This window comes from Kogia breviceps, chromosome 1 (assembly GCF_026419965.1).
Source record: "Kogia breviceps isolate mKogBre1 chromosome 1, mKogBre1 haplotype 1, whole genome shotgun sequence".
NCBI lineage: Eukaryota > Metazoa > Chordata > Mammalia > Artiodactyla > Physeteridae > Kogia > Kogia breviceps.
In genome coordinates, this window is record NC_081310.1 from 4,228,722 (window position 1) to 4,253,064 (window position 24,343).

Below are 24,343 nucleotides of genomic sequence, written 5' to 3' on the forward strand. Positions count from 1 at the left end.
AGAACCTTTTCTTTCTAACATGCCTCCTTTAATAGATGAAGTAAGTTAAGCTGGTCCCTCCGACAAAAATTGCCTTTTCTGTTTTGGTGGCGGTTGTTTGTGTTGAAATGTAAACATTAGTCAAACTTTGTTGAACAGAAAAGTCCAACCCAGGAGCGTGATTCCAATGAAATGCAAAGTTATGGCCAAGCTCAGTGAAGACAGTAAATGCACCGAACCCAGAAGGAGGGTTATAGCGTCATCAGGGAAGCTCTGGGGAATGTAGCTTCATGCGAGGTCAGCAAAAAGTAGGCCTATTACCGTATCTCCAACTTAAGGAAAATTGCCATTATTTTGCCTTTTTGTTTAGCTTTTAGTTAGAAGTTGAGCCTTCTTTCTTAAAAATATATGTCTTTTCATGGGTGTTAGGAAGAAAATACACCACACACACACACACACACATACACGCAGGCTCGTGATGCTTAAGAGGAAAATTGGATAAAGAATTCTATTAGAACACTTGGAAATATAAAGATCTCCTTGTCATTAAAATATCCAAGAGGAGAACGCAGACCTGCACTGAAATAACAAAATGACTGTGTAATTGTATTTATAAAATAAACTGTCTCGATTTGTATTACAGAAAAATACCATCATTTAATTATTTACATAACATTTTGGAGGTTTTTATAGCTCTTTAAAAAGCCTGTAGAGCATTCAGGTCAAGCTGGTAAAAGGCTACAAATACTATATCTAAAATAATTTCCACCAGATTTTTCTCCTGAAAACACCACTCTGTTTGTAGAATTCAAACAGCTTCAACTGTTTGAGATGGTGAAATACCTTTGTGCTTTTCAAAACTCACATTTCATAAAGGGCATTTATTCTATAGAATTAAAGTTTACTGAATAATAAATATAACTTTAAGTGATGTAAGCTGTCAAAACCCTTGAATGTCAAAGTTAAAGCAGATAGCCCTCATGATTTTTGCTGCTTCGAAATAAGAAAGGAAGCAGAAAGAGAATGATTAAGGAAAGGCAACCTCACCTTTGGACTTCTTCATCTTTGTATTTTCATCAAAAATAACAATTTACATACCCTTTGAGGTTAATATTTTCTGGTTCAAAGGGAAAGTACAGAAAAAATTAATATATTCATGCATAATAGGAGGCAACAGAGACTGGAGCATCTTATTTGTAGCAAATTTTATTTTCAAATGACCATAAAAGGTATCCAGTTACTCTTCAGATTAATTTATGAGATCATGCAAGATGTAAACATGATGTTCCAAAGGAAAAAAAAAATCATTCCTGACAATTCTAATAGATGAGGGAAAAGTACACAGAGATACACACCAGGAACTTTCTACATATGGCTAATACCTGGATCTTTACTCTTGCCTGCCTTTCGTCATTTCAGCACAGATAAATGTAGTGCAAAGAAGCAAAAGTTAACAATCCGAGGGAAGAAAAACTCGTTGATGTGATGCGAGAGGGTTTACTATGTTAATATTCGCAAAGGAATGTTGGAAGTGAGTAGTGACGTTAGGTAAAAATATCTATTTTGCAACGGAGTTAAAAAGAAATTTAGTTGCGATTATACTGCTACCTACATCATATTCATAGGCTTTCCCTTGAGTACCATGTCCAGTTCCAAATTTTCTTTTTTTTTTGCTATGGAAACAGATAAAATGAAAAGGAAATCTTTCCAGAGGGCATTCAAAATAATATATTAACTTAGAGTTATAATGTATTTTGAAAATATGGTAGATGGCAATATTATTCTGAAAAAAAAATGTTATATGGGCAGAATAGGTATTATAAAAATATTTTAAAATCAATGGTGCACTGTAAAGAAAGTAACTTCCTATTTTTGACATGTTCTGCAAAGCAAAGGACCGTGGCTTTACGTCAGAAGCGTTTTACTTATTTGACTATTCAGAGTTGGTTCCCGATTACTAAATGCATAAAACAGATCCAAAAGGCCAATCCAGAGTGTATCTATATAGTGATATAGCTGTATGGTTTCAAAGAAAATACCATGCCATTTCTGCAATTTGGACTAAGTCCTAGTGTCCTCATTTAACCCTGATGTCTAGAGACCATAAAATGTAAAAGGTTTTGGATCCCCTGGAGAGTACACGTACACAAACTCCCTACAAGTAAAGCTAGCTTTGTTTATAACATAGTTGAAAATTAAAGAGCAAAACTCCATACAAAATTAGTTCTTCACATTATTTTTATAAGGATATTATCCCTAGGATTCCCCGTAAGCGCCTAGAATAACATGACTCCAAATTTCCATTCCAGAATTTCCCACTTCTTTTTTTAAAAATTTTATTGAAGTGTAGTTGATTTACAGTGTTGTGTTAATTTCTGCTGTACAGCAAAGTGACTCAGTTATGCATATATATGTATATCCCTTTTCATCAGAATTTCCCACTTCTAACACTGCTCCCTGGCAGGCACGCTGCAACAGAAAATGAGATGCTATTTCTGCGTGGCTTATAGGAGTTGCCGCGTGGCCGAAGAAATGTTACCGTGAAATAACGTGCGGTGGATTCTACAAGGTTTTGTTAAATAAAGCTATCTACTCTACAGGTGATGAAACATCACCAAGGCTTTAAAAGTGTTTGCTTTGGGTCGTTTGCTATGGAGTCATGTCCTTATTTGAGGTATAAAAAAACCCACCCACTCTGCAAGTCAGCCGTAATGCGGCAACTCACCAAAGCGGACAGACGCGGACTCCCAGGGAAGCGTTTTGTGCCCCGGATCAATTTGCAAGAAGTAGGCTAACCCAAGCCTTTGGGAGGTCGAAGCTACAAAAACATAGTGCCCTGCCCCCAACCAAGAAGGCCGCGTCCTTCTCTTCCACGCCAAACAATAAGGGTGCCGTTTTGCAGGCTCAGAGACCGCTGTCCGTCACAGGAAAGCACCACGGACCTCCGGATTCAGCATCATATGCTTTTTTCTCTTCCCGCTCACATCATTAACGCTCCTTTCCTTTCCTCTTTAAAAATGTGCCTCTTTCAAATCTGTATTATTTTTTTCAGATGTCTAATTTCAGCTGTGTTCTTTCCCTCTGTGGTCTCTTCCCGCATTTCGCATTCCAGAGAAATATTTAAAGGTCTGTAAAACCAGGTGAAGTTCCAAAATATTTCTAAACGAAACTGCCACAGGTGACAGCACAGGGAAAGAAGGCAAAGCTACAGGACAAGGATTGGAATAAACTGGCTGGAAATGTATATAGGAAAATCTATTTAAGTTACAATAGCCATGGATGAGGTTTCAATGAGGCATAAACATTCAAGTTACTGACAAAACCAACATGTTTCATGATCACTCAAAATAGTCTACTTGTCATGGTGCATTGGTTTTTTCTTCTTTTATTAGTAAGTTGCTCTCTCTTTTTAAAATTTTTTTTTCCTTTTTTAGTATTCAGGAAGCGAAAGCATTTAAGAAAACATTCAAAATTCTGAGAATACATGTAAGTGAAATATTTACACTATCATTCATAAAAGTTACATCATTTACATAGGGTTCATTAGTATATAATAAAAATTTCATCATAATGAAAACTTTTCTGGAAAGTTATATGTTAATTTGTTTAACATACGCTTTGGATATACAGCTAAACATGAATAGTTAAAAAAATTCTGTCTTCAAATATCCCTTTAACAATTAAAAAACCTCATTCCTAAACATTTGTTTTTCTTTCCACTTGCTCTTTTGTTTGTGATATCATATGTAATTTGAACTATGCAAAGATTGGATCTTGTCATAGTTCAGAATATATTTGTATACTTTCAATAAATTTGCTCATTGCATAGCAAACATGTAAACTTACAGAGGATCTATAAATTTTACCCTAATCATCTAAAAAAGTTGCTGAAATTTTACCTGACAGTATATTGAGGTTTATTTTTGTTGTAATTTGGGTTTTCTTTGTTTTTCTAAAAAATATTTTTAGTCCACGTGTCAAGTGAATACAACTAGTAAGAAGTCATAAGAAGTCAAAAACCAAGTAAATAATTTTATCCTAGATTACCAGAATTTAACCTCATTATATCATTTGGGCTTTTTCCTAAGTATAACAAGTTGGAAATGTATTGTGCTGCCTTTTAAGACTGTGCTCCAAATTAATTTCAAAAGTGTGTGTTTAACATAAAGTTAACTATGTTTCCATCAAATAAAATGTTTATTAATGAAAGCTATTTATCATACAAGAAACAACAAAGATAAGTCGTCATACAGAGATGTACACTAGAAGTGACAGGTGTAAAAGTGCATGCAGAGATTTCTGTTTCAAAAGGAAGTAATAAACAATAATACTAAAATCACTGGATTTTTATCCCTATACTTTAAAAGAGTGATAGATTTTCTTTGAATTTACAATTGGAAAATGCCATTAACAGATAGGACTCGTACACATTAGCAAGCAGGTGAAATGAATGTTTTGGGATTTTATTTTACAACTACTGTGCTTGACAAATGTGTGGGATTTTTTTTTCAATAATTTTCTTCAAATATGGGGTGGGCATATTACTGCCTGGTTGCTCTGATTTATACACGATTTATCTAATTTTGTTTAAAACCATATAATTTTTGAAGCCTCCATTTGTGTTAGACATCATAAAGAACAGAAGTTTTGTTAACATTCAGTAAATGACATTTAAGTCTCCTGGTCTCTCTCTCTTTCTCTCTCTCTCTCTCTCTCTCTCTCTCTCTCTCTCTCTCTCTCTCTCTCTCTCAATCTGTCTCTCTTTTTTTGGCTCAATAGATTTTTTAATGTATGATTATCATAACCTAATATTGTCTTTGTCTTCACTGCAGTGGATTTCCGATCAAACTTTTCCCCTTCTTTTAATACTTTAGGGAATTTTCAAACGTCGGGATGTTTGGCTGTAATGCCCCAAGATTTGTTCTCCCTGAAAAAAATCATAGTGACAATTTATTAACTACAGAGCAACTTGGCTTTTAGGGGTCTGCAATTTCTATTTAGATTTACAAATATCCATTTGTGCTCAATAGACCTAACATTAAACTTAATCATATTTAAGGTTTCTTTTCATGCAATTACTTTATCTGCTAATTATCTTTTTTTTTAATTCTAAAAATCAGGCTGAGTCAAATCAGTGGGGCATTACTTTTATTGTAGGAAAATATATTTAAAGGTAATTCTAAGTTGAATTACACTGCATATGCAATGGTAATTTTAAATGAATCAGAAGCTTGGAAATCTGAAAACTACTTGTATGTTTGCATATCTAAAATTTTTCATATTACCGTTTTAATAGCTTTTACAAATAGACAATCGAAAACACACTAGTACAGTTAAGCCTTAAGTAAAACTAATGGGAAATAAAACTCCTTAGATTCAAAATCGTTTATTCACACAAATTTAATAGGATATATCACAATTGTTTGGTCCATAAATATTTAGGGGAAATAGTTTCTATACAATGCATTTATCAATAAACAAAGAAACATGGACAATTTTGCTAGACCACTTACTGTACTATAAACACGAAGCTCAATATATAAGATTATTGAATTTATCAACTATATTGGAAAGAGTGCACAACTGCTTTCTATGACATGTTTGTCCCCTCTAACAGGATACACCATAAAAAGAGTTTCAGAAATAAGAGGTAAAACAGTACAAAACTAGTGAGGTGTCAAAAGGGCTTAAAACAGTTAATTTAACAAACAACACATATATCCTGATTTTTCACAAACTTACTTCCAAGTTATCTCATAAGGCACATAGGAGAACTGAGTTATAATTAGTCTACTTAATAAAGTAGATCTATAGTACCATATATTGTTCTGTCAAAGAACAAACTTTATAAGTATCAATATTTTACCTGTAAAAGTGTATTAATAAGATCTCAGCCTTACCAAGGTTGTTTGGTCTGGTTAGTGGTAAATGCCCAAAATGTAATAGAAATATGAAAAGTCAAGATTTAAGCTCCATATAAGATGATAACCACACTTGCTAAATATATAATGGCAATCACACCTTCTTCTGTTAGTGTTATCTTCCATCATCTTTTTTTTAAAAAATAAGCTACTTTCTGTGCTAATTTTCTAAAGACCCTGAGCAAAAGTTACAATAATGCACTTTAATGTGGGCAGTGAACTGTCAATATGTAACCACACATTTATACAGCCAGAAGGACACCTTTAAAATCTATTAAATAGCCACTTCGACCACCAGAGGAGATTTAAGGGGTCCAAAAAGTGGAGAACATGTGCAAAGTTATTCTTAACAATCCACTAAAGCAAGACATATATCTTGACTTCTTTTTTATTTTTATTTTTTTTAGGAAATCCACAATCTAATTGGTATTTAACTACAACAGAAGCATATAGATGAACATTCACCACTGCCCAGACCATTAAGATTTTAGCTTAAATTAAAAGAAAAAAAATGCTACTGTAAACTAGGAAATATATTCAGATCAGCATCCACAAGGCTTCTGAGTTTATCTACTTTAAAACTAAGAACCTCAAGTCTCTAATGTCAGAAAAAAATTTTTTCTGACAAATACATCAACCTGTGCCAAAGTAAAATGAAGCAAAACAAAACCAAAGAATTCTCATTGTTAGCATGTTACTAAGCTTTTTTTAAAAAAACATTATTTGTATAGAATGCCAGATACAATATCATGGTACAGCTGAAGCCAATTAAGAGCTATTGATTAAATTATACTGATTTTTTTAACTTCTTAAAAAATTATATTTTGCTTATTTCCATTTTCCCTGGGAAAAAAATAATTTAGAAAGAATGGTTTTATAACTATCATTTTTAGCTTGAGGAGGTGAAAAGTATAGAATTTCAAATTCTGTTTGGAATTTTCATGGATACACAGGAGGTTTAAGTATTTTTCAAATGTTGAAAAGCAATAACTAACTAATAAGAAAGTTTTGTTGGGATGTACACCCTAAGAGGAAAAAAGAGTCACATTCCTGGTTAGATTTCCCACCTAATTAATCTTTAATATTTAGATTTGCTATCCGTATTTTTCAAATGTTGAAAAGCAATAACTAACTAATAAGAAAGTTTTGTTGGGATGTACACCCTAAGAGGAAAAAAGAGTCACATTCCTGGTTAGATTTCCCACCTAATTAATCTTTAATATTTAGATTTGCTATCCTTAATGTTCTTGTTTAATCATATTCCTCATTTGTAAAAAAAAAAAAAAAAAAAACGGAATGATCAAAACATGTTTTTTCCATTTTAAAATTTTTAAAAAGACAATATGAAGTTTTCAAAATTCCGTAAGTACACGTACAATTGCAAGATTAAAAAAATTTAATTAATTATCTGATTCTTTATTAACCTAATTATATAACCGGGAATATGATTATTTGCCCATCATAATACCACTCTTTTCTTTTTTCTTCGAGATTCTGGAAATAAGTAACATACAATTTTAAGAGGCACTTATTAGAATGATTCCCAAACTCCCCTTACCGACTGAAAGATCTAATTAATTTTTTTTTAATCCAAATACACTTTGTAGACAAAAAAAAAAAAAAACACACTTTGTAAAGGAGACAATACTGTAAACTCATTTGCCAAGTGGCTGCAGAGGCTACACACCAAGCTGTTGTTTTTATTTCCCAAGTATCTTGTGGGTTAGGGAAAAAAAAAAAAAGTCTTGTAAATAATAAAATAATCATTAGAATAAAAATAAAAAGAAGAGGAAGAATTTAAAAAAAAAAAAAAACCAATGTTAGAAAAGGCTCGTTAAGGTAGTTTGTGAGGGGCTTCCGGGTTCGTGGCTGTCCATGTTAGAGGTCACGGCTGTCACTACAGTGAGGGTGGGATTGGTCAGGTCTGTTAAAGTGGTCGCAGTGCCGGGTGGACTGAGCGCGCCGCTGTCTGCTGAGGGCGGGGCCGGAAGCGACGTGCCATCAGCTTTATCAACACCCCCATTCTCCTGCCGCAAAAGGTTCCTTCTGAATTTGGCTCGTGCGTTTTGGAACCAAACCTGCAAACCAATCCCAATGGATTTCTTTACCGATGTTTATTTTTATACTTGTTTTTTTCTCTCTCTCTTTCCTTTTTTTTTTTTTTTTTTTTGATATGTTTCTCTTTTAAATATAATTGTTTATTTTTCTTGGGAAAGAAGGGTCTTTTTTTTTTTTTTTTTGCTTTCTTTTAAAACAGAGTAATTCCAGTAGGACTACGGACACCCTCTGAGCAGCACGTGTGCCCCCGCCCCAGCATCAACAACTGCCCCTTGGGGGCTACGGATGCTTAAGTGCAGATACCGTGGGGAAATGAAGGCACAGAGATGAAGAGGGGGAAACACACCCTGATTCCTCAACTACCGTCTTTTTGAGAATGAGGGCAGGCGAGGTCAGGGAATGGTCCACAAAGTAAGAATCACTCGCATGAAATGAACATCATTGAAACAGATCTCAGCCTATTCTTGAGTCTGACACATGGCAAGTATTCCTTGCCTAGGAAAAACCCCGAGGGCCACAGACTCCAAGCAACCGGAAACTGGCGGGTGGAATTTTAAATGCCTGCCATTTGTCACTGAAAAGTGTAAGAGCAAGACAGGTGGCCCACAGCAACCCACTGTCATGTCTCTAGTTACATATTCTTACCATGATGAGTTTAGGAAAGCAGTCGGACAGCAGATCCCACTCCTGGCGTTTAGTTGTGAAATACGGTTGTTTAAAATGGGGAAATACTTGCTCCAAGTGGTTGCCGAGACACTAACCACACTTGTGGCTTTTCGGGAGTTGACCAAAAGGGTCGTCTTGAATGTGGAAGCTCACAACAGGTAGTGAGCCTGCCAAGAGTGCGCTGAAGTAAGACAGCGCCAGCAGGTCCCCCCCCAAGTCTGTGCACTGACCCTAACGTGAACGTTAAGTCTCCAAAGCCGCAGCTTGAGCAGGTAACGTCACCAGCGTTTGCAGAGCAGCTAGGCAAGCTGCACTGGCTCTGGTGCACCCGTCTCTCCGTGTGCAGGGGGAGTGTGGCTGCATCTTAGAAGACCCTGCGTCTCTCTCTGGGCAGTCTCCGGAAAGCCCCTGCAAAAGCCCAGTACACTCTCTAGGGAGGCAGCTAAGGTAGGCTAACGAGAAGCAGTACAGGAAATAGGCGTATCACTCCAAACAGGGAAGAGAACCACTTTTACTGCAAGGGGAAGATGTACACACAGCCAACGATGGAGGTTTCTTACCTGCAAAACTCTTTTGGTCAGGCCTGTTTTCTGAGCAAGCTGCTTGAGGTCCTTAGCGTCCGGGTTGTGGTTGATGGCAAAGTAGGATTTCATGGTCCGGAGCTGGTGATGCTTGAAGGAGGTGCGCATGCGCTTGGTCTTCTGCGAGGGCGGGTAAGGCTGCTGGTCCCGGTCCAGGTGGTCGGCCTCGTTCTCGTTACAACCTGTTGCAGTCACAGTGGACAAACAGAGGCTCAGTGGAAAGTCCTGCGTTAGCTGAGGAGAGGGCAGGGGGCGTGATCATGTCACGACACGACGACAATGGTGGAAAAAGCTGTCGACCCAAGTATGAGTGCGAGGCAGACAAAGGAAAGAGGTTAATTGCCCACGACCTCCAAAACTAGGCTGTTCCTGTGGACACACCCCAAGTTTAGGTAGCAGAAAAATATTAGATAAATGCCCTCTTCGGCTTAACGGTTGCGAGAAAACCTTGAAAAAATGAATAAGCTGTAAGTGCGGGAGGGAGAGAAATCTCCTCCAAGAGGGAAAAGAAAAGAAACCCTTTTCTACTATATTTATGTGTATCAGCCCACCGCCCCTGCATACGCAGTTTTCCGAGACCGCACGTTTTGTCTGTATTTGTGACAGGAGGTGCACCCTCTGAAGGCATGAAAGACATGCAAGCGAGTCATTGCAGCTCTCTCACATCTGAAGGCTTTGGAGAGCCCCCCGACGAAGGAAGAACCTAAGTTCCAATTTTTAGCCTTTTCTGCTAATCCTAGAACGTTTCCAGAAAAAAAAGGTAAAAGTGGCTGGACAAGGGAGAGAAGTTAGAAAATAAAAATTTGCAGGATTCTTATGTAACCGTAGGAATATTATTTTTGAGGGCTTTTAGCTATAACTGCTTAACGTAGGGCTAACCAGGATGAAAATAGTTTTCCCTTGGAGTTATTTTAGTAAATACTTCTGAAAGAGAAACGAGCGCAGACTTTTCTTCCCTCGGTTCACGCCTGCAGCGCACCCCACAGCTCCCAGTTCAGAGGCTCTGACGTCCCGGCTCAGATCCTGCGTGGCCCCGTCTGCTCTGGCATGTGGTACGGAGGGGGGTTGAGCTGTGTCCCTGGCTGGCAGGGCAGGAGGGCGGCGTCACAACCCCCCTTGCACAGCTCCCTCAGCACTGAGGGCAAAACGACCCAGCCTTTGAAACAAGCCTCAAAGGCCGTATCCCCGGGATGTAAAGATGTGCATTTAAGAGGTCATTTCCAATAACCTACGGGCTCCGCATAAGAAATATGATTACAGAACGAAACATTTTGCTAAATATTTACTGATTCAGCCAACTTCGCAACTTAAAGGGCATGGCAGGGGTTCCTTTCCTTTAAACCTTACTTCAGATGTTTATCTCATATATATTCAGACGGATCACCGTGCATTATAATAGAATATCTAAAATCAACCTGGTCGTTGCCCTGGGGGAGGTGGGGGGAGAAACCTGAATCTTGAAGGAAGTGAGACATCTCGTACTACTACCTCTTTCATTCTGCTTGAGAAAATAGTATTTGCCTGCTGTGCTCTGGTTACAATTACTTTTTAAAAAACCCTTTTAGTAACTCAGTATATATACAGAAACCCAGTCGTTTTATAGCCATCAACGAGTCAGCTGCATCACCAAATCCACTTAAGAAATTCTCCCTAGTGTAACAAGACTAGGCACGGACTAATGTCTCCTTTGTTCATATTTCCATGAGATCCTTAAGGAGGGCACGCTTGGCCAAAGAGCAACTGAGTTCATGGAGAGAAAGACTCTATCACGTTCACCATCAGGTCCTCTGAGTCATGCACAAGGCCAGGAGCTCAACGAGCATTCGATCAAGACGTTGAATCTTTGTTCATCCGTAAAATCACGAGTGACTATAAATGCAAAGTCAAATCAACTTGAAGTGGCATGCAAGTTAGATATGTACAGCCAGATGTCGAACAGAGGCTCCTAAAACTCCACCAGAAAGGGTAACCTGTACCCAGAAATAAGAGAGAGAATAGGCTTTACATTTTATCCTATTGCATCCCCGGGGAGAGATGTCAAGTTCAAATATTCTACAGAATTGCACTTCTGTATCCTCAAATGGATGAAACAGCATCTCATGACCTACTATAAAGCTATGCTTATCTCCAGTAAACCGAGCTATATTTCACGACCAAATTATAAATGAAGCCACACCAAAACAGTCAAAGGGGCCCACCTTAGTCATTAGAGGCTTCTTCAAGTAAGATTTCAATTCTGTCATAGGTGAGTGATGTGTAACCCTTCCTGAATAGCACATTAAATGGAATATTACACTTGAGGTAGAAGACTTAACTTGGTACTTAAGTAATGCCCTTAGCCACCCCCCCCCAAGTTATTATTTCTTAGAAATGGGTTTGATTCCTATCCTATATACTCATTAGTCTTTAAAATGAAGTTTATGAAAAAAAATTATAGACAGGTTTGATAAAATTGCTTCTCTGAATATGCATTCTATATCCATTATTGCTGATTAAGAACTTAGCAGAGAATTATAGTGTATTAAACACAATTATGGGACTTGTTTTCACACAGAATACAATTCACTGTGCAAAAAGATTAAGTTAGCTCTTTATTAAACTGGTATTAATATAAACTGATAAGCTGTGTGATCAGTTATATTATGAGAACTAACAGAGCAATCTATGTCATCTACAGAGCAACGCAGTGCATTGGCCTAAATTACTTGTGTTTCACTCTGAATGCCTCACGTAAACTTGCAAGTGACTGCGTTTCCCCAGGGGCTACTTTTAAAGCTACAGGGGTTTTCTTCCCCCCGAATTATGAGATGAGACGATAAATCTCTTAAAACTGTCTTAAACATACACCTGTAGGTACACATCTGGCACTATAAAGTTAATGAGAAGATCTAAATATTTTATTCTCCTGTCACTTATGGAATGGTCTCCTATCCTGAAGTGAGTTTCTATTCTGCAGGTGTGTAACCTTCTGAGAACTGATCCCTGGGAGACCACTAGGGGTCAGTGCCAGGCAAATTTAACAACTGCCGGGAGCTTTTGAAGTTTGGAAGCCAAGAAAGAGCCTAAGGAGGGAGATTTCTCGAAGTGGCAAAAATTTAGTCTCTCCATTTATGTTAAATTACCCAAACAAGAGCTGCCTGGCCTAGACTAGAACCTCTTCTCACCCTGGACCGCTGCATTTCAATCCAGCATCCCAGATAAACTTTCCAGGTCTCTTTCTAAAATATCTGCCTGAGGGCTTCCCTGGTGGCGCAGTGGTTGAGAGCCCGCCTGCCGACGCAGGGGACACGGGTTCGCGCCCCGGTCCGGGAGGATCCCACGTGCCGCGGAGCGGCTGGGCCCGTGAGCCGTGGCCGCTGAGCCTGCGCGTCCGGAGCCTGCGCGTCCGGAGCCTGTGCTCCGCAACGGGAGAGGCCGCAACAGTGAGAGACCCGCGTACCGCAAAAAAAATAAAATAAAATATCTGCCTGATATCTGCACGAAGAGCTATAAACTAAATCAGGAAGAGTCTCATGAAAAGGCATGTGCCTTATGTCGAGCGCTTACTGATCTTTGCCAAAGCTTCCCATCTCTGGAAGTCTGAACCATAAACATATTCTGTATACATGTGTTTGAAAATACATCAATGTATAAATTAGATGTGTTTAGTATCAACATTAGTCTTTTCTGAGATTAATTTACACTTAAGCAGAGATGGCTCCAAAGAAAGCTTAAATAATGAGCTAAAACTGCGGGTCCATTTTACTGTCTGCCCTTTAACGTGTCTTTAATGCACTGAAGTGTTTCTTTGGCTAGTTTTGTAATAATAAACTGGCATTGGATTCATAAACTTTGTTTTAATGGCAGGGTGATTTCTGGTCAGGCATCTTTAACCCAATTTCTCTAGATTATTTTCACCTGATCTTAACTATATGCTATTTGCTCGTATCTCTGGGAAAAGTCCAGAAGGGAGGAGGTGGATGTTAGTTAAGAGGCACCGGCTCTGCAGTGGTGTGATCTACAAACTCCCTGGGGTCAGGGAGGTCCGTCTCTTACTTTTCCCTCCTTAATGAACAAGAGCATCAACTTTCTCCATAACCTTGTAGCAGCACTAATTTGCAAACTAAAGGCCTGAGTGGAAAGAGATTTTCGTTCTTTCTAAGAAATAAATGTGTACTCTCTAGTTCTCCTCGGAGAAGCACAATTTGCTTGACCCTAAAGTTCTGTGGATCTTTCTTAGTAAAGTAAGATCAAGGCGAAACCAAACGTAGCTAATTAGGTTAAACAAACAAGCGAAAACCCAGGCTTGCCACCTTTGGCTAGAAATCTCCTCCCCACACTTCTGGACCTTCTCTGGGCTGAGGGCTTCCCTCTCTCCAAAAGCCTGGCTAGTTTCTCTCTCTCTCTCTCTCTCTCTCTCCCCCCCCCCCCCCCCCCCGTCAATCTCTCTCACTCTAATTAGGGCATTAGGGCCTTGGTCAGTAGCTGGAGATTCCGATGTCATCTTCTATTAACAGAGAACAATTAGTGCCCTAGCCGGACCGCCCCGGGGACCACGCATCAAAGGAGCCCAAGTAAGCGCGCTGGGGACGGTGGCCCCAAACCAGAGCCCCAGCCCCGTCAGGCGCAGCAAGGGCAGCGCGCAGCCCGACCTCCGGCGGCGGCGGGTTGGCAAAACCTTTGGGGCGCGCCCGCTGCGCGACACCAACCCATGCGGTCAGGGCCTCGGCCGGCAGCCGGCCCCTCCGCCTCTGCCCAGTGACCCCGGCTTGAACCCCGTGGGACCAGTACAGTCGCGCTGGGTCCCGGCTCCTTGGGACACCACCCGCTGCGCCTCCTCTGTGCAAACCTCCCGAGAACCAGGAGGGAGCCGAGGAGAGAGCTGGGCAGAGCCCGCTCAGCCCGCGGGGACCCTGAAAGCTGCGGGCCCGAGGTGGACTCCGGATTCCTCTAGCTCACACTGGCTGTGCGACCCTGGGCGAGTCACTCATCTGACGGGACGGTGTCCCTTTACCACTGAGCCACAGCGGCTCCCACACCACACCAGGCACGTGGGAACTGGAAGAGAAAAGCAGGCAAGCTCCGTGCTCTGGGGCGCCCACCCTTTGGCTGGTACCTGGGCGCTCGTGGCGGCAGGCAGGGCTTGCCACCACGAGGTGCCCGGGTCCTTCCCAATAGAATGGACTCCTCTGGCCTGAGTCTCCCGCCTGCTGAGGTTTCCATCCGGGGCCAGGCCAGCGGACAGGGAGTCAGAGCAGCTAAACCAACCCTTAGGCTGCCCCAAAGTTATCCTAGGGCTTTCCGGAACCGCTTTTCCAGTGGCTGGGACTCACCGGGAGAGCTACCAGCCGGCTTGGAGTTGGACTGAGGTCCTCGGGGCCTGTCACCGTCCTCCCCTGGGGGATGGCAGGTGAGGGCGGGCTACCAACAATGAGAAACTGGTGAGTGAGAGAGATTGATGGATGATAACGGGTGCGCCTCCCAAAGCAAGGAGGAAGGCGTGCGCTCTGGCCTGTTGCCTGCATTTTGTTTTGAATTAAGAGAGAAAGCTGGAGGAGGACAGAAGAGCAGCCTGTGGTACCACTAAGCCTCCTCAGAGGGCCTGACCTGGAGGTTCTTCCAGTCTTCGGGGGGCGGTCTGGGGGTCTGGATGGTTTATCCCACAGGGAAGGAGCTGTCGGGCTGGGTCCCCTGACCCAGGGAAGGAGCAGGCCAGCTCAGCTGTGGAGAGTGACTCCGGCCCCTACAGCTGCTTTTCACCAAGATCAGGGATTTGGTTTTTCAACACTCGGGCCAACTGTTTCCCTGATTAACTCTGGGCTGGTGACCACAGCCTCTGCCCTTTCTAGACAGACTGGGGTTGGGCTCTGAAGACTTCTTTTCTTTTCTTTTTTTTTTCTTTTTTCTTTTTTAGTATGTAGGGAAACCTCCTCCAGGATCTATAATTTGGCCTCCACTCAGGAATTGCCCTGGGGCTGTTTTGCTCCAACTGGGAGCCAGAAACTAATGGGCTCATTAACTAATGGGCAACAAGGATTTGGCTCCGGCCTGTTTGGGGGAAGTCACTGCAGCCTTATGAATGTGTTTTCTGGCCCAAACTACAGAAAGGTCTCTCTCACCTGTTCTCCCTCTCCCCTCCCCCTCTTCTCTCCCTCTTTCCCTATCTCCACCTCTCCCTTCTTCCTGAGCGAAAGGGAGCTGTAGTGAGAAAAGGGTCGCGCCCGGGAAAGCACCGTCTTGCAGCCAGGTCTTGGACGGGAAGGAGCCGGCTGGAATTCTCCTCTGAGCAGAGGAGGTTAGGGCTCCAGGGGCACTGGGGAGGGGCTGGGCGCCCACCTGAGTTGTAACTGACGATGTCCACCCCCAGCGCGGGGCTCTTCCGCTTCCGGGGCCGCCCCTTCTGCACGGTGCCAGCGCCGTTGAAGTAAGGCAAGGCCAAGCCGCCGCTCTTGGCCGCCAGCTCGGTGTAGCTCAGCTGAGGTGGATACTCCCCTTGCAAGAGGGTCTCGAAGTGGGCGCGGCAGTAGACCAGGCTGTCCTTCATGCCAAAATGATCGCCCGTGGTCAGCGTCTTGTTGCAGGTGGAGCAGGTGAAACAGCTCAGGTGGTAGACGGAGTCTCGGGCGCGCATGACCATCTCGGAGGCGGAGATGCCAAGGTGGCAGCGGGCACATCTCTGCACAGAGAACCTTCTGGAAGGAAACGGTCGAGTCAGGGCGCTGGTGGAGGCCAAGGCAGGGCCACCTCCCACTGTGACGCCTGGGGCATGGTCAGCAGTGGCCCAAGACTGAGAGCTGGGAGGGGTCCGGGAGGGGAGGACCCGCGCCCACTTGGACATTAGTTTTATTTGCTCATTGACCTGCCCTGGCGAACAAGACAAAGAACCCTTGCATTAAATTCAGAAGAATCGGGTGACTGGTCCTCCGTTTCCTTCTCTGTAAAGGGAAAATTTTAAAGAGCAAAAACAAACCCTGCACTGGCTAACGCACAACACTACGTTAAGAATATTGCATTGCGATGTCAAGGGAAAACATTTCCTCGATTACGAAACATACAAAGGAAGGGCGTTACTAGTTATGGAAGCGTGAGCGTGCCTGAAAGCATTCAGACACGGCCCCGGAAGGAAAAGGACAGTTTTGCAGAGGGAAGCTAATTCTTTCCTAACCACTTTGCTCGCCTCAGCCGAGAGCGGAGCCGAGTCCCTGCACAACGCTCGCGTGCCCAGTCCAAAAGCAGAACTGGGGAGCATCAATAAACCAGCTGCCGGCGACTTGACTCTCCGGCGTCTCTCGAGTCTGGCGGGCCGGTTCCAACCAGCGGGAGAGCCATCTCGGAACCGAGAGGCCTGGCTTTCGGCAGCAGCGATCACTCCTTTGCACGGTCCTGTACGTGAGTGCCCGTCCCCCCTCGCGAAAACCCGACACCAGCTGCTGCTGCCCCGGCCACCGGTTGAGTTCCAAGGCACGGGCCTTGCTCAGTCAGTTCGTAGTAAACGGAAAAAAAAAAAAAACCGCTTTCGTCTCGGTGGACCGAGAAACGTTCATTTACCCTTCCGAGATGCGCCCAACTCCTTCGGCCGAGCGGCCAAGGGCCCCCTGAGCGGGACGGTCGCTGATCACGCTCTAGACCTTGGGTGCCCGCGTCCGCGCGCACCCTCCCCGCGCGCCTGGCGGGGGTGGGGACGCCGCCGCTCGAAGGCGCACGCGCTGGGCTTCCCTGGCCTGGAGACTGCTAAGAGTACCCCCAAGGGACCAAAGGCTGGGGACAGGGAGCGGACTCCGGGGCTCGGGCAGGTGAGCCCTCCAGGCGCGCCAGGGCGTAAGGGATAGGGATACCTGTAGTAGTCCTCCTTGCAGTAAATGCTACCGTCCTTGGCGAAGCAGGTGAGCTCGGACTCGAGGGCCAGCTTACATTCACAGCATTTCAGGCACCTCAGGTGCCACTGCTTGTCCACGGCCAGCAGGTAGTACCTGTCGGCGATCTTGCCTCCGCAGCCGGCGCACAGGGCGGGCTTCTCGGGGCTCAGCGGAGGCATCCCCTGCAAGGAAGCGCGCGCGGCGTCAGGAGGGCGCGCGGGGCCGCCCCACGCGGGTGCCCTTCGCGGCGCCAGCCCTCGGCCTCGACGAGCGCCGCAAGGTCAGGGGCCCCTGCGCGAAGGCAGACGTCGGAGGAACATTTGCAGTTTCTCCCTCTGCGACTCGCACGCACCCTTCCTACCGCGTCCGCCTGAACGCGGCGTCCGCGTCCTTCCCGGACTTAACCTACAAACACGCGCCGGCCACCTAGAGCCTTTTTCGCAAGGGCTGGGAGCGCACGGACTATATAGTTTGGTGGATGTTTCCAAACTCGAATAATTAAAAGTTAAAAATTGTGGGTTCCGATGCGCACGAAATGAAACAACGGAAATTGTTATTGGAGAATGGAAAGGCGACCTGAACTAGCACATATTGTTTTTTTCAGCAAACACTATTACATTGCTATTTCTCCAAATCCTTATAAGCAACGTTGAAATTAAAAGGAAGGGAGAGGTTTTTATACTGGTGCTCGTAATTTGGTCGACACTGTTTTGATCGGGATGTAGTTGGCAGATCTTGCTGTTCGCCTTCGGGGTTATTGGTCCTTTCCCTAGTAAGGGCGTACCGTGCCTGTTTTCGGGGAGGGTCCGTTATCCGATCCCCTCTGCACGGGGCCCTCTTTCCCTGGCATCAACATACCCAGGAGATCTTTGTCCTGAGAATCTTTTTAATGCCCAAATTAAGCTTCCCGCCTGCGTCCCCGCGACACAGCAAGGATGGAGACACCTCGCCTTAAGCGCAGCTCCGCTGTGAAATCCGGGTTTGGATTTACTGCTTTTTGTTTTTAAACCGGGTAGCCACAAAAGGGGGGGAAATGGAAGTTAACCGCTGTACGTTTCCCTCAGGACTGTCAGAAATGGGTTGGACTTCCCCCACGAAACTCTGGCCGGCCTGGAAAAGTAACGTTTCGCCCTTTATTCAGACAAGGGCCTGCGCTGAATTCGTTTTGCAAACGTAGAAACGTCCACCAGCGCGGCTCCGCGCTACCGCTGACCCGCCCAGGGCGGCCTACCGGCTCGGTTTGAGCCGCAATTCCCTGGGCGATGCCTCACGATCTGCACAGCTATGTTCGGCTGAGATCATTTCCGGACACTTTTGTAGTTTCCCCCCCTCCGGCTCGTAAGTGGGAAAGGCGAGCACATAGATTATTCATTGGTTTTCTTTACTAAGCTGGCAGGACTTTTACCCTAGGTGTGTAACCGACAGAGGTGGTCGATCACAGCGTGTAAGGGTTGGAAAGTTCTCGCTCTTGGGCTAGGTGCCCCGCTCCTCCGGATTGTCTATTGGAGTCGCCTGCACACCACACCCGCCCGGCCCGAGAGCTGCGCTCAGTCCTGTCTCACGCAGAGGGCCCGGATGAGCTGCCAGAGACCCCGACACTCGCGGGGTTTGAAGGCTCCACGTCCCGAGCATCCGGAGAGCTGGAGGGAGCCCAGCCGCGGTCTGGTCCGCGCCAAGGGTCCGCTCACCAGACCCAGGGACCAGAGTCGCCGGGCTTCAGCTCGGCCGCGCGCCGGCAGGCAGCCGGGGCCCGCACCAGCTCGCCCTCCGGCCGTCGGTCCTCGCCGGGGAGGGGCCCGGGAATCTGAGGTCCCGGGGAGAGGACGTCCCCATCCTCTCGCGCCCGGTTCTCCCCGCTTTCCCGGGACCAGCTGCGGCGGAGGGGAGCGAGCTCGGGGCGTCGCGAGCGTGGACAATTCAAATCGGAAAAGAGCCCTTTCTTACCGTGCAGCCAGGCGGACCAGAGACAAGCCACCCGCCCACCTGGGGCGGACGCCCCCACGAGCCGCCATCCTCGGTCGGCCGCCGGGGAGGCTCGGCTCGGCTGCCCCTTGCTTACCGCGTCGCGGCCGTTGAGCTGGGCGCCCTTGGCCAGGCGGGCCTCGGTCTTGGATCTGCGCTCCATCTCCTCCATGATGCCTTGGATGTGGCCTCCGGAGATCCCGTGGAAGAGCATGGCTGGGGGGCGGAAAGGACACGAGTTGTCTTCTGCCCGGCACCCCACTATTTCCATATACACACGCCCGGGGCTCTCAGCTCATCCGAGGGAAGGAGAAGCGGGGAGCGCGGAGGCGGCGCGATGCGGGGCTGCGGAGGCGCTCGGGGGCCGAGGGCGAGGGGCCGAGCGGGAAGGAGAAAGAAGGAGGCAGACGGAGTGGAAATCGGTCTGCTCGGGAAGGAAAAAAGAAGAAGGGGGGAGAAAAAGGCCCAGCGGCTCCCTGAAGGAGATGCGCAGGAAACAAACACACACGGGCGGAGGGGAGCGCAGGCGAAGACGGCGGGCGAATCTTACTGCTCTGAGAGATCGAGTTACTAATGGAAAACAACTGCAGCGGGGGGGGGGAGGAAAACAAAATCTGGTGAAGAAAGAAAATAGTTCTGAACACAAAGAAAGAAAAAGAAGTGCTATTTTCAGCGGTCCCTGGCTGCTTGCAAGTTCCCAGCGCCTGTGGGGTGGGTTGGGGACTGCTCCTGCCGCCGGAGCTGTGTCCAATTTGTTAAGAGACTAAAGCCAGCCCATTTTTGATAATTTAGTAGGAGGAGTTCTCTCCCCGGAGCTGCCACGGATTTTTATTCAGACAACAAAGACCTGTCATACTCCTCTCAACCCCCTGGTGATGGGCTAGTAAGGACAAACATGGGGGGGATAGGGGGGAGGCAGTAGGAGGGGGCATTTACTTCCCCCCAACACACACACACACACACACACACACACACACACACACACACACACCCTTCCAAGAGTTCCCAGCGATCACGTTTTAAAGGGAAAAAGGAGCCCTTATTGTCCCCGCCCTGGCGCAGAAGGCAGAGAGCCGGCCTGTTTGGTCCAAGTTCAAGATCAGACCTTGGCTCAAGAAATGCAGAATGTCAGCTACCACCTTTAGGTTTCCTGCTTGTGGACTTTCTGGTCCCCCGCTTACGGGAACCCCAAATAAGTAAATATTGAGGACAGGACATTCCTGTCCTCCCCACCCCCTCTTCCTCAATTCACTTTTTAAAAGCAAGTTGCTTCACCTCCCCAAGGGCTCCCGACCCCAGCAGGGACTGAAGCCGCCCCAAAGCGAAAAGGAGCTAGAAGAGCCTATGCTTCTGCAGTTCACTTCTGGCAAAAAGGATCTTTCTTTGACACATCAGTGTAGGGGAAAGGCCGTGGGCTTGGAGACGTGCTGTGCAACTGAACCGTGACCACAGGGGGATGCAGTCTCTCACCCAGTCCAGGTTTGGAGGGAAACCGATGGCGAGTCCCGCGTCCCCTATGAAACCTGGCAACGTGGGCAGCAGCTCGGGGACCCGCGCGAACTTGGCAGCGCCCCCCGGGGCCGGGCGCACGCCCCACTGCCCCGGCTGCGCTGCGGGCTTGTAAATCTGCACGCGCCACACATTTCGGAGGACGTGAAGGGGGCTTCTCGCCGTGGAGGAGGGGAAGGTGCGAGCTGGCGAGCAGAATGGCGGCCCCGCGCCCCACAGGAGGCAGGATTGTTCCGTCTCCCTCTGTTGCCGCGAGCGGCGGCCCCTCCTCGGCCCTATTAACAAGTGTCCACAATACTCTGATATTGTCGATTCATTCAAAGCACCAGGAGCCCCCTGGGGGCCCGAAGCGGGGAGCGGGGGCGGCAGGAACCGACCCAGCTCTGAGCCGAGAGGAGGAAGCCCCGGCAGCGCTCCGCTCTGCGCCGTCCTCCCCCTGGCCGCCTGTTTCCCACCGCGCCCCGTCGGCTTTGCCGGGACCGCCCGCTTCTCCCCGGCGCGTCCCGGGCACCTGGAGGAGGCCCCTCGGGGCGCACGCGCTCCCCTCGGGAGGAGCCCGACTTGGAACGGTGGCCAAATCTAGCAAGATAGAGGGAGAGAGGGAAGAAGAGAGGGAGGGAGGGAAGGAAGGAAGGGACTGAGAGAGGGAGTCGAAAGGAAAGGAAGGAAGCGAAGAATGGTGCAGATCCTGACTTCCTGCCCCAAAGCATCGCCTTCTGAAGCTGCTGGAGTCACCTCTACCGCGAAACCCACGACTCCGCTGCTTCCCCCTTACTCTTTTCTCTGGGTCAAAAATAATGTTGTTTGCAGACTGGACGCTGTTACGGTCCTCCGGGTGCCAGAATACAGCTCATAAAACACAATTTCACACAAAAATGAAGCCAATCAAGTGAACTAAGCTGGAGACCTCCCCTCACTTTGGCAGCCCTACTGGACAGCAGGGCTGCTATTTACTGTAAGTAATGTAATTAGCCCCTTTGGATGGAAATCAATGAGCTTTTCAAACCCACGTGCACAAACGCTGGGGCTGGGGGCAGCAGCTCTTTCAGAGACAGCAGGTCCTCTCACAAAGGGGCAGACTGCCTTCCCACAAGGCGGTGACTGGGACCGAGGGCGGGGGGGAGGAGGAGGAGGAAGAGGAGGGGTCTTTGAGAAGAGCATCAGTCAATTAACCCAAGGAGGCTCCAAGGAAAAAGTAAATATGGGACCTCAATGCAGGGACCCGCTTTGTCTAGTTTCTAGGCTAACTCCCCCCGCCGCCCCCCCCCCATGTGGACGTTCAGAAGTGGGTTTGGCTATTGTTGGATTTGGGTCCTGCTCAGCAAAAACAACAAAGAACCCAAGAACACCACTGCCTCCTTGCAAGGGCTGAAACTTTGGAGACTTCATTAAGTGAGAGCTTAACAAACAACTCCAAGAAAAAGCCCGAACTTTGTGAAGTCTCCAGGGAAGCCAGGCACAGAAGTCCTGTGAGCCCTCCAATCCTTCGGTCCTTCCTTCATCCGCTGCACACAGCTGTGTTCATTGTGAATCGGGTACAGGCAGGGCAGAGGACCTCCTGCCATCAGCTTCCGGGTTGGAGCCCAGCTATCCCTGCTTTTTCTTATAAAACTCGGGTTGCAAGTTCCTGCGCCGGGTGGGATTTGCTACTTCCCATAAAGATGAGAAATGCTAGGATTCTTCCTTCCCAGCCAATGCAGGAAGATTGCAGAGAGCTAGGGGTGGGGCAGGGGGGCTGCTGGAGTTCGGGAGGTCCTCCTTACTTCTGGGGAGATCGGAAATCGCTGCCCGTCCGTCCAGCCCTGCCTCCTCTCACAGTTCCTGAAAAAGGAAGCCCGTGGGGGCGGCGGATATTTTCTCCACGAATTGGGCGCGTGACCTGGGACGTCCTAACCTTTTTATCTTGCAGCCTCGGGGAGACGGTCTAAGAGTGTGCCCCAGCCCACTACTCTCAGAGCACTTGAAGGAGAGGGTCTTGGTGGCTCTGCCTTCTTTCCTCTCTCCAGAAGAGCTGCTGGGGCCCGGGGCCCGCCGAATGACCCTCGAGTGCTCCGCACTCGCCAGTTCCTGGGGCTGAGTCCCCGCATCTCTCAGTGGGACAGGTGCAAGGGACCCCTAGCCCCGCGGCCCGGAGGGTCATCTCGAGTCTCCCTCCAAACTCAAAGCTCTATTTGGAGCAGGGCGGCAGAACCTTGGCCAGGGGCTGCCCTGCGTCCCGACGGAGCCCACGTCGCCCGCAGCCACCCAGCCGCTTACAGCGGCCGCGCTGAGGAAAGCGGGCGGCTGGGATCGGGGACAGAGGAGCTGGATTGAGGCTCAGGGCCTCGGAGTGTCCGCTAGGGCGGCAGCCTGGTCCCGGGTTCCCACTCCCTCCCCAGAGCGGGGAGGAGACGAAAGCAAAGGGAACGCGCCGCTTGATCAAGCGGCAACGGAGGCTTTAGGGTCCCAACGGGAAAGCCTGCCTCGCCCGAGAGAATAAGCGACTCAAGGTCTCTTCAGACCTGAATTTTGGAGGCCAAGATCCTGTGCCCCGGGTTTGCCCTTAAAAGGGCAGAGGTCGCCTTCCCGCCTGACCCAATGAAGCTAGTTGAGGAGCCTCCTTGGTCTGAAAGGTGCAGCTCTTGGAGCGTGTCCGGCTTTGGGCGCCGTCCTGAGCACCCCAGGGCCCGGGGGAGTCGGCGCCGCCCTGGGGCTCGGAGCCGCGCACCCAGCCCTGGATGCCTCGGGGTCTGCGCTGGGCGGGGGGGGGGGGGGGGGGGGCAGAGCATAGCCCGGAGGCAAGCCGGCCCTTCTCCGTCCGCGAGCGCAGGGAAACTGTGTGCACCCCGAGGGTGGCCGATCCGGACTGGCGCCGCCGCCAGGGCGCCCCTCGGGTTCGGTCCTACTAGGAGGGCGGCCTCCCTCCCGCCGGGATGGGCACGGGCTGAGCGGCGCCGCGCTGCGCGAGCTCCAGCGCGAGGAGACGGAGCCCCGCGGCCGGGCCGCTGCGCACCTCGGCCGGCAGCCCGTTCCGCGCGGCCGGCGCGCCGGGCCCTGCCCTCGGGTGCGCCCTGTGTCCACGCGCCCCCTTAGCCCCGCGGGGCCTCCGGCCCGCTGCGCGCTCCCTTCCAACCTCTGCCTCCGACGCCCCTGGGTTCTTCTCCAAGGGGCGGCCGGCCGGTGGCGGAGACCGCGCTTCTGAAATCTGCAGCCCTTTTACCTGGGGTTTGCAGCAGCCGCGGGGATAAAGGGAGCCGCCCCCCGCCCCCCGCCCCCCCCGCGTCCGCGCAGATCGCCCCCAGAACCGGCCACGCGGGGTCAGATTGAGCCAACGGTGGGGGTGAAACCAGTTCGCAGTCAAGCCCTAATGGGTGAGAAGCGACGTCTTCCAGCCGCCGTCCCCGCCCCATCCCTTCCAGTGAGGAGACGCCCCCAGCAGCTCCGCGAAGGACCCGAGCGCACCCCTCGCGCCCCGACACCCCGCGGCTTAGTGGCCCCGTGACCTCCGCCCCCAGCGCCCCCGCCCCGAGGAACTCAGACCTGCGAGAGAAAGGCGCGAGGAGGGGAGCGCGGATTTCAGGAATGCTGTCAGGAGACTCTGAGCGAGACCATGTATCTCAGAGCCTAAGACGAACACGAACCCCTCTGCTTCCCAGCCGGTGAAGGCGGGCACACGCGCGGGCACACACGCGCTCCCACACCCACACAATACATGCTCCGGCCTACGAGCAGGGGCAGGAGAAAGAGCCTGGCGTGCAACTCACCTGCCTCTAGAGCGGTGCCGTTCAGCATCCCGAGAGCAGGAGCGGATCCCTCGGCGCTGGCGGCTGCACCGCGGAGAAACGAGCGCATC

The 24,343-nt window shown here is 48.3% G+C and overlaps 1 protein-coding gene across 3 annotated transcripts; it reads right to left on the reverse strand.

Moving 5' to 3' along the window:
* Nucleotides 1–4,849: 4,849 nt before the first annotated feature.
* On the reverse strand, nt 4,850–24,282 carry LHX9 (LIM homeobox 9). Of its 3 annotated transcripts, XM_059060236.2 has the most exons (6): nt 24,255–24,282; nt 19,100–19,218; nt 17,020–17,222; nt 15,521–15,876; nt 9,185–9,387; nt 7,721–7,978 (listed from the first exon to the last, which is right to left on the reverse strand). In XM_059060236.2, the coding sequence occupies exons 1-6, from the start codon at nt 24,280–24,282 to the stop codon at nt 7,721–7,723; spliced, it is 1,167 nt and encodes a 388-aa protein (XP_058916219.1). The 3 variants fall into 3 exon arrangements, with proteins under 3 accessions (XP_058916229.1, XP_058916219.1, XP_058916208.1); XM_059060246.2 differs by lacking the exons at nt 7,721–7,978; nt 24,255–24,282 and adding an exon at nt 4,850–4,906 and having other exon boundaries at nt 19,100–19,273; XM_059060225.1 differs by lacking the exon at nt 24,255–24,282 and having other exon boundaries at nt 19,100–19,273.
* Between the last annotated feature and the right edge of the window lie 61 nt (nt 24,283–24,343).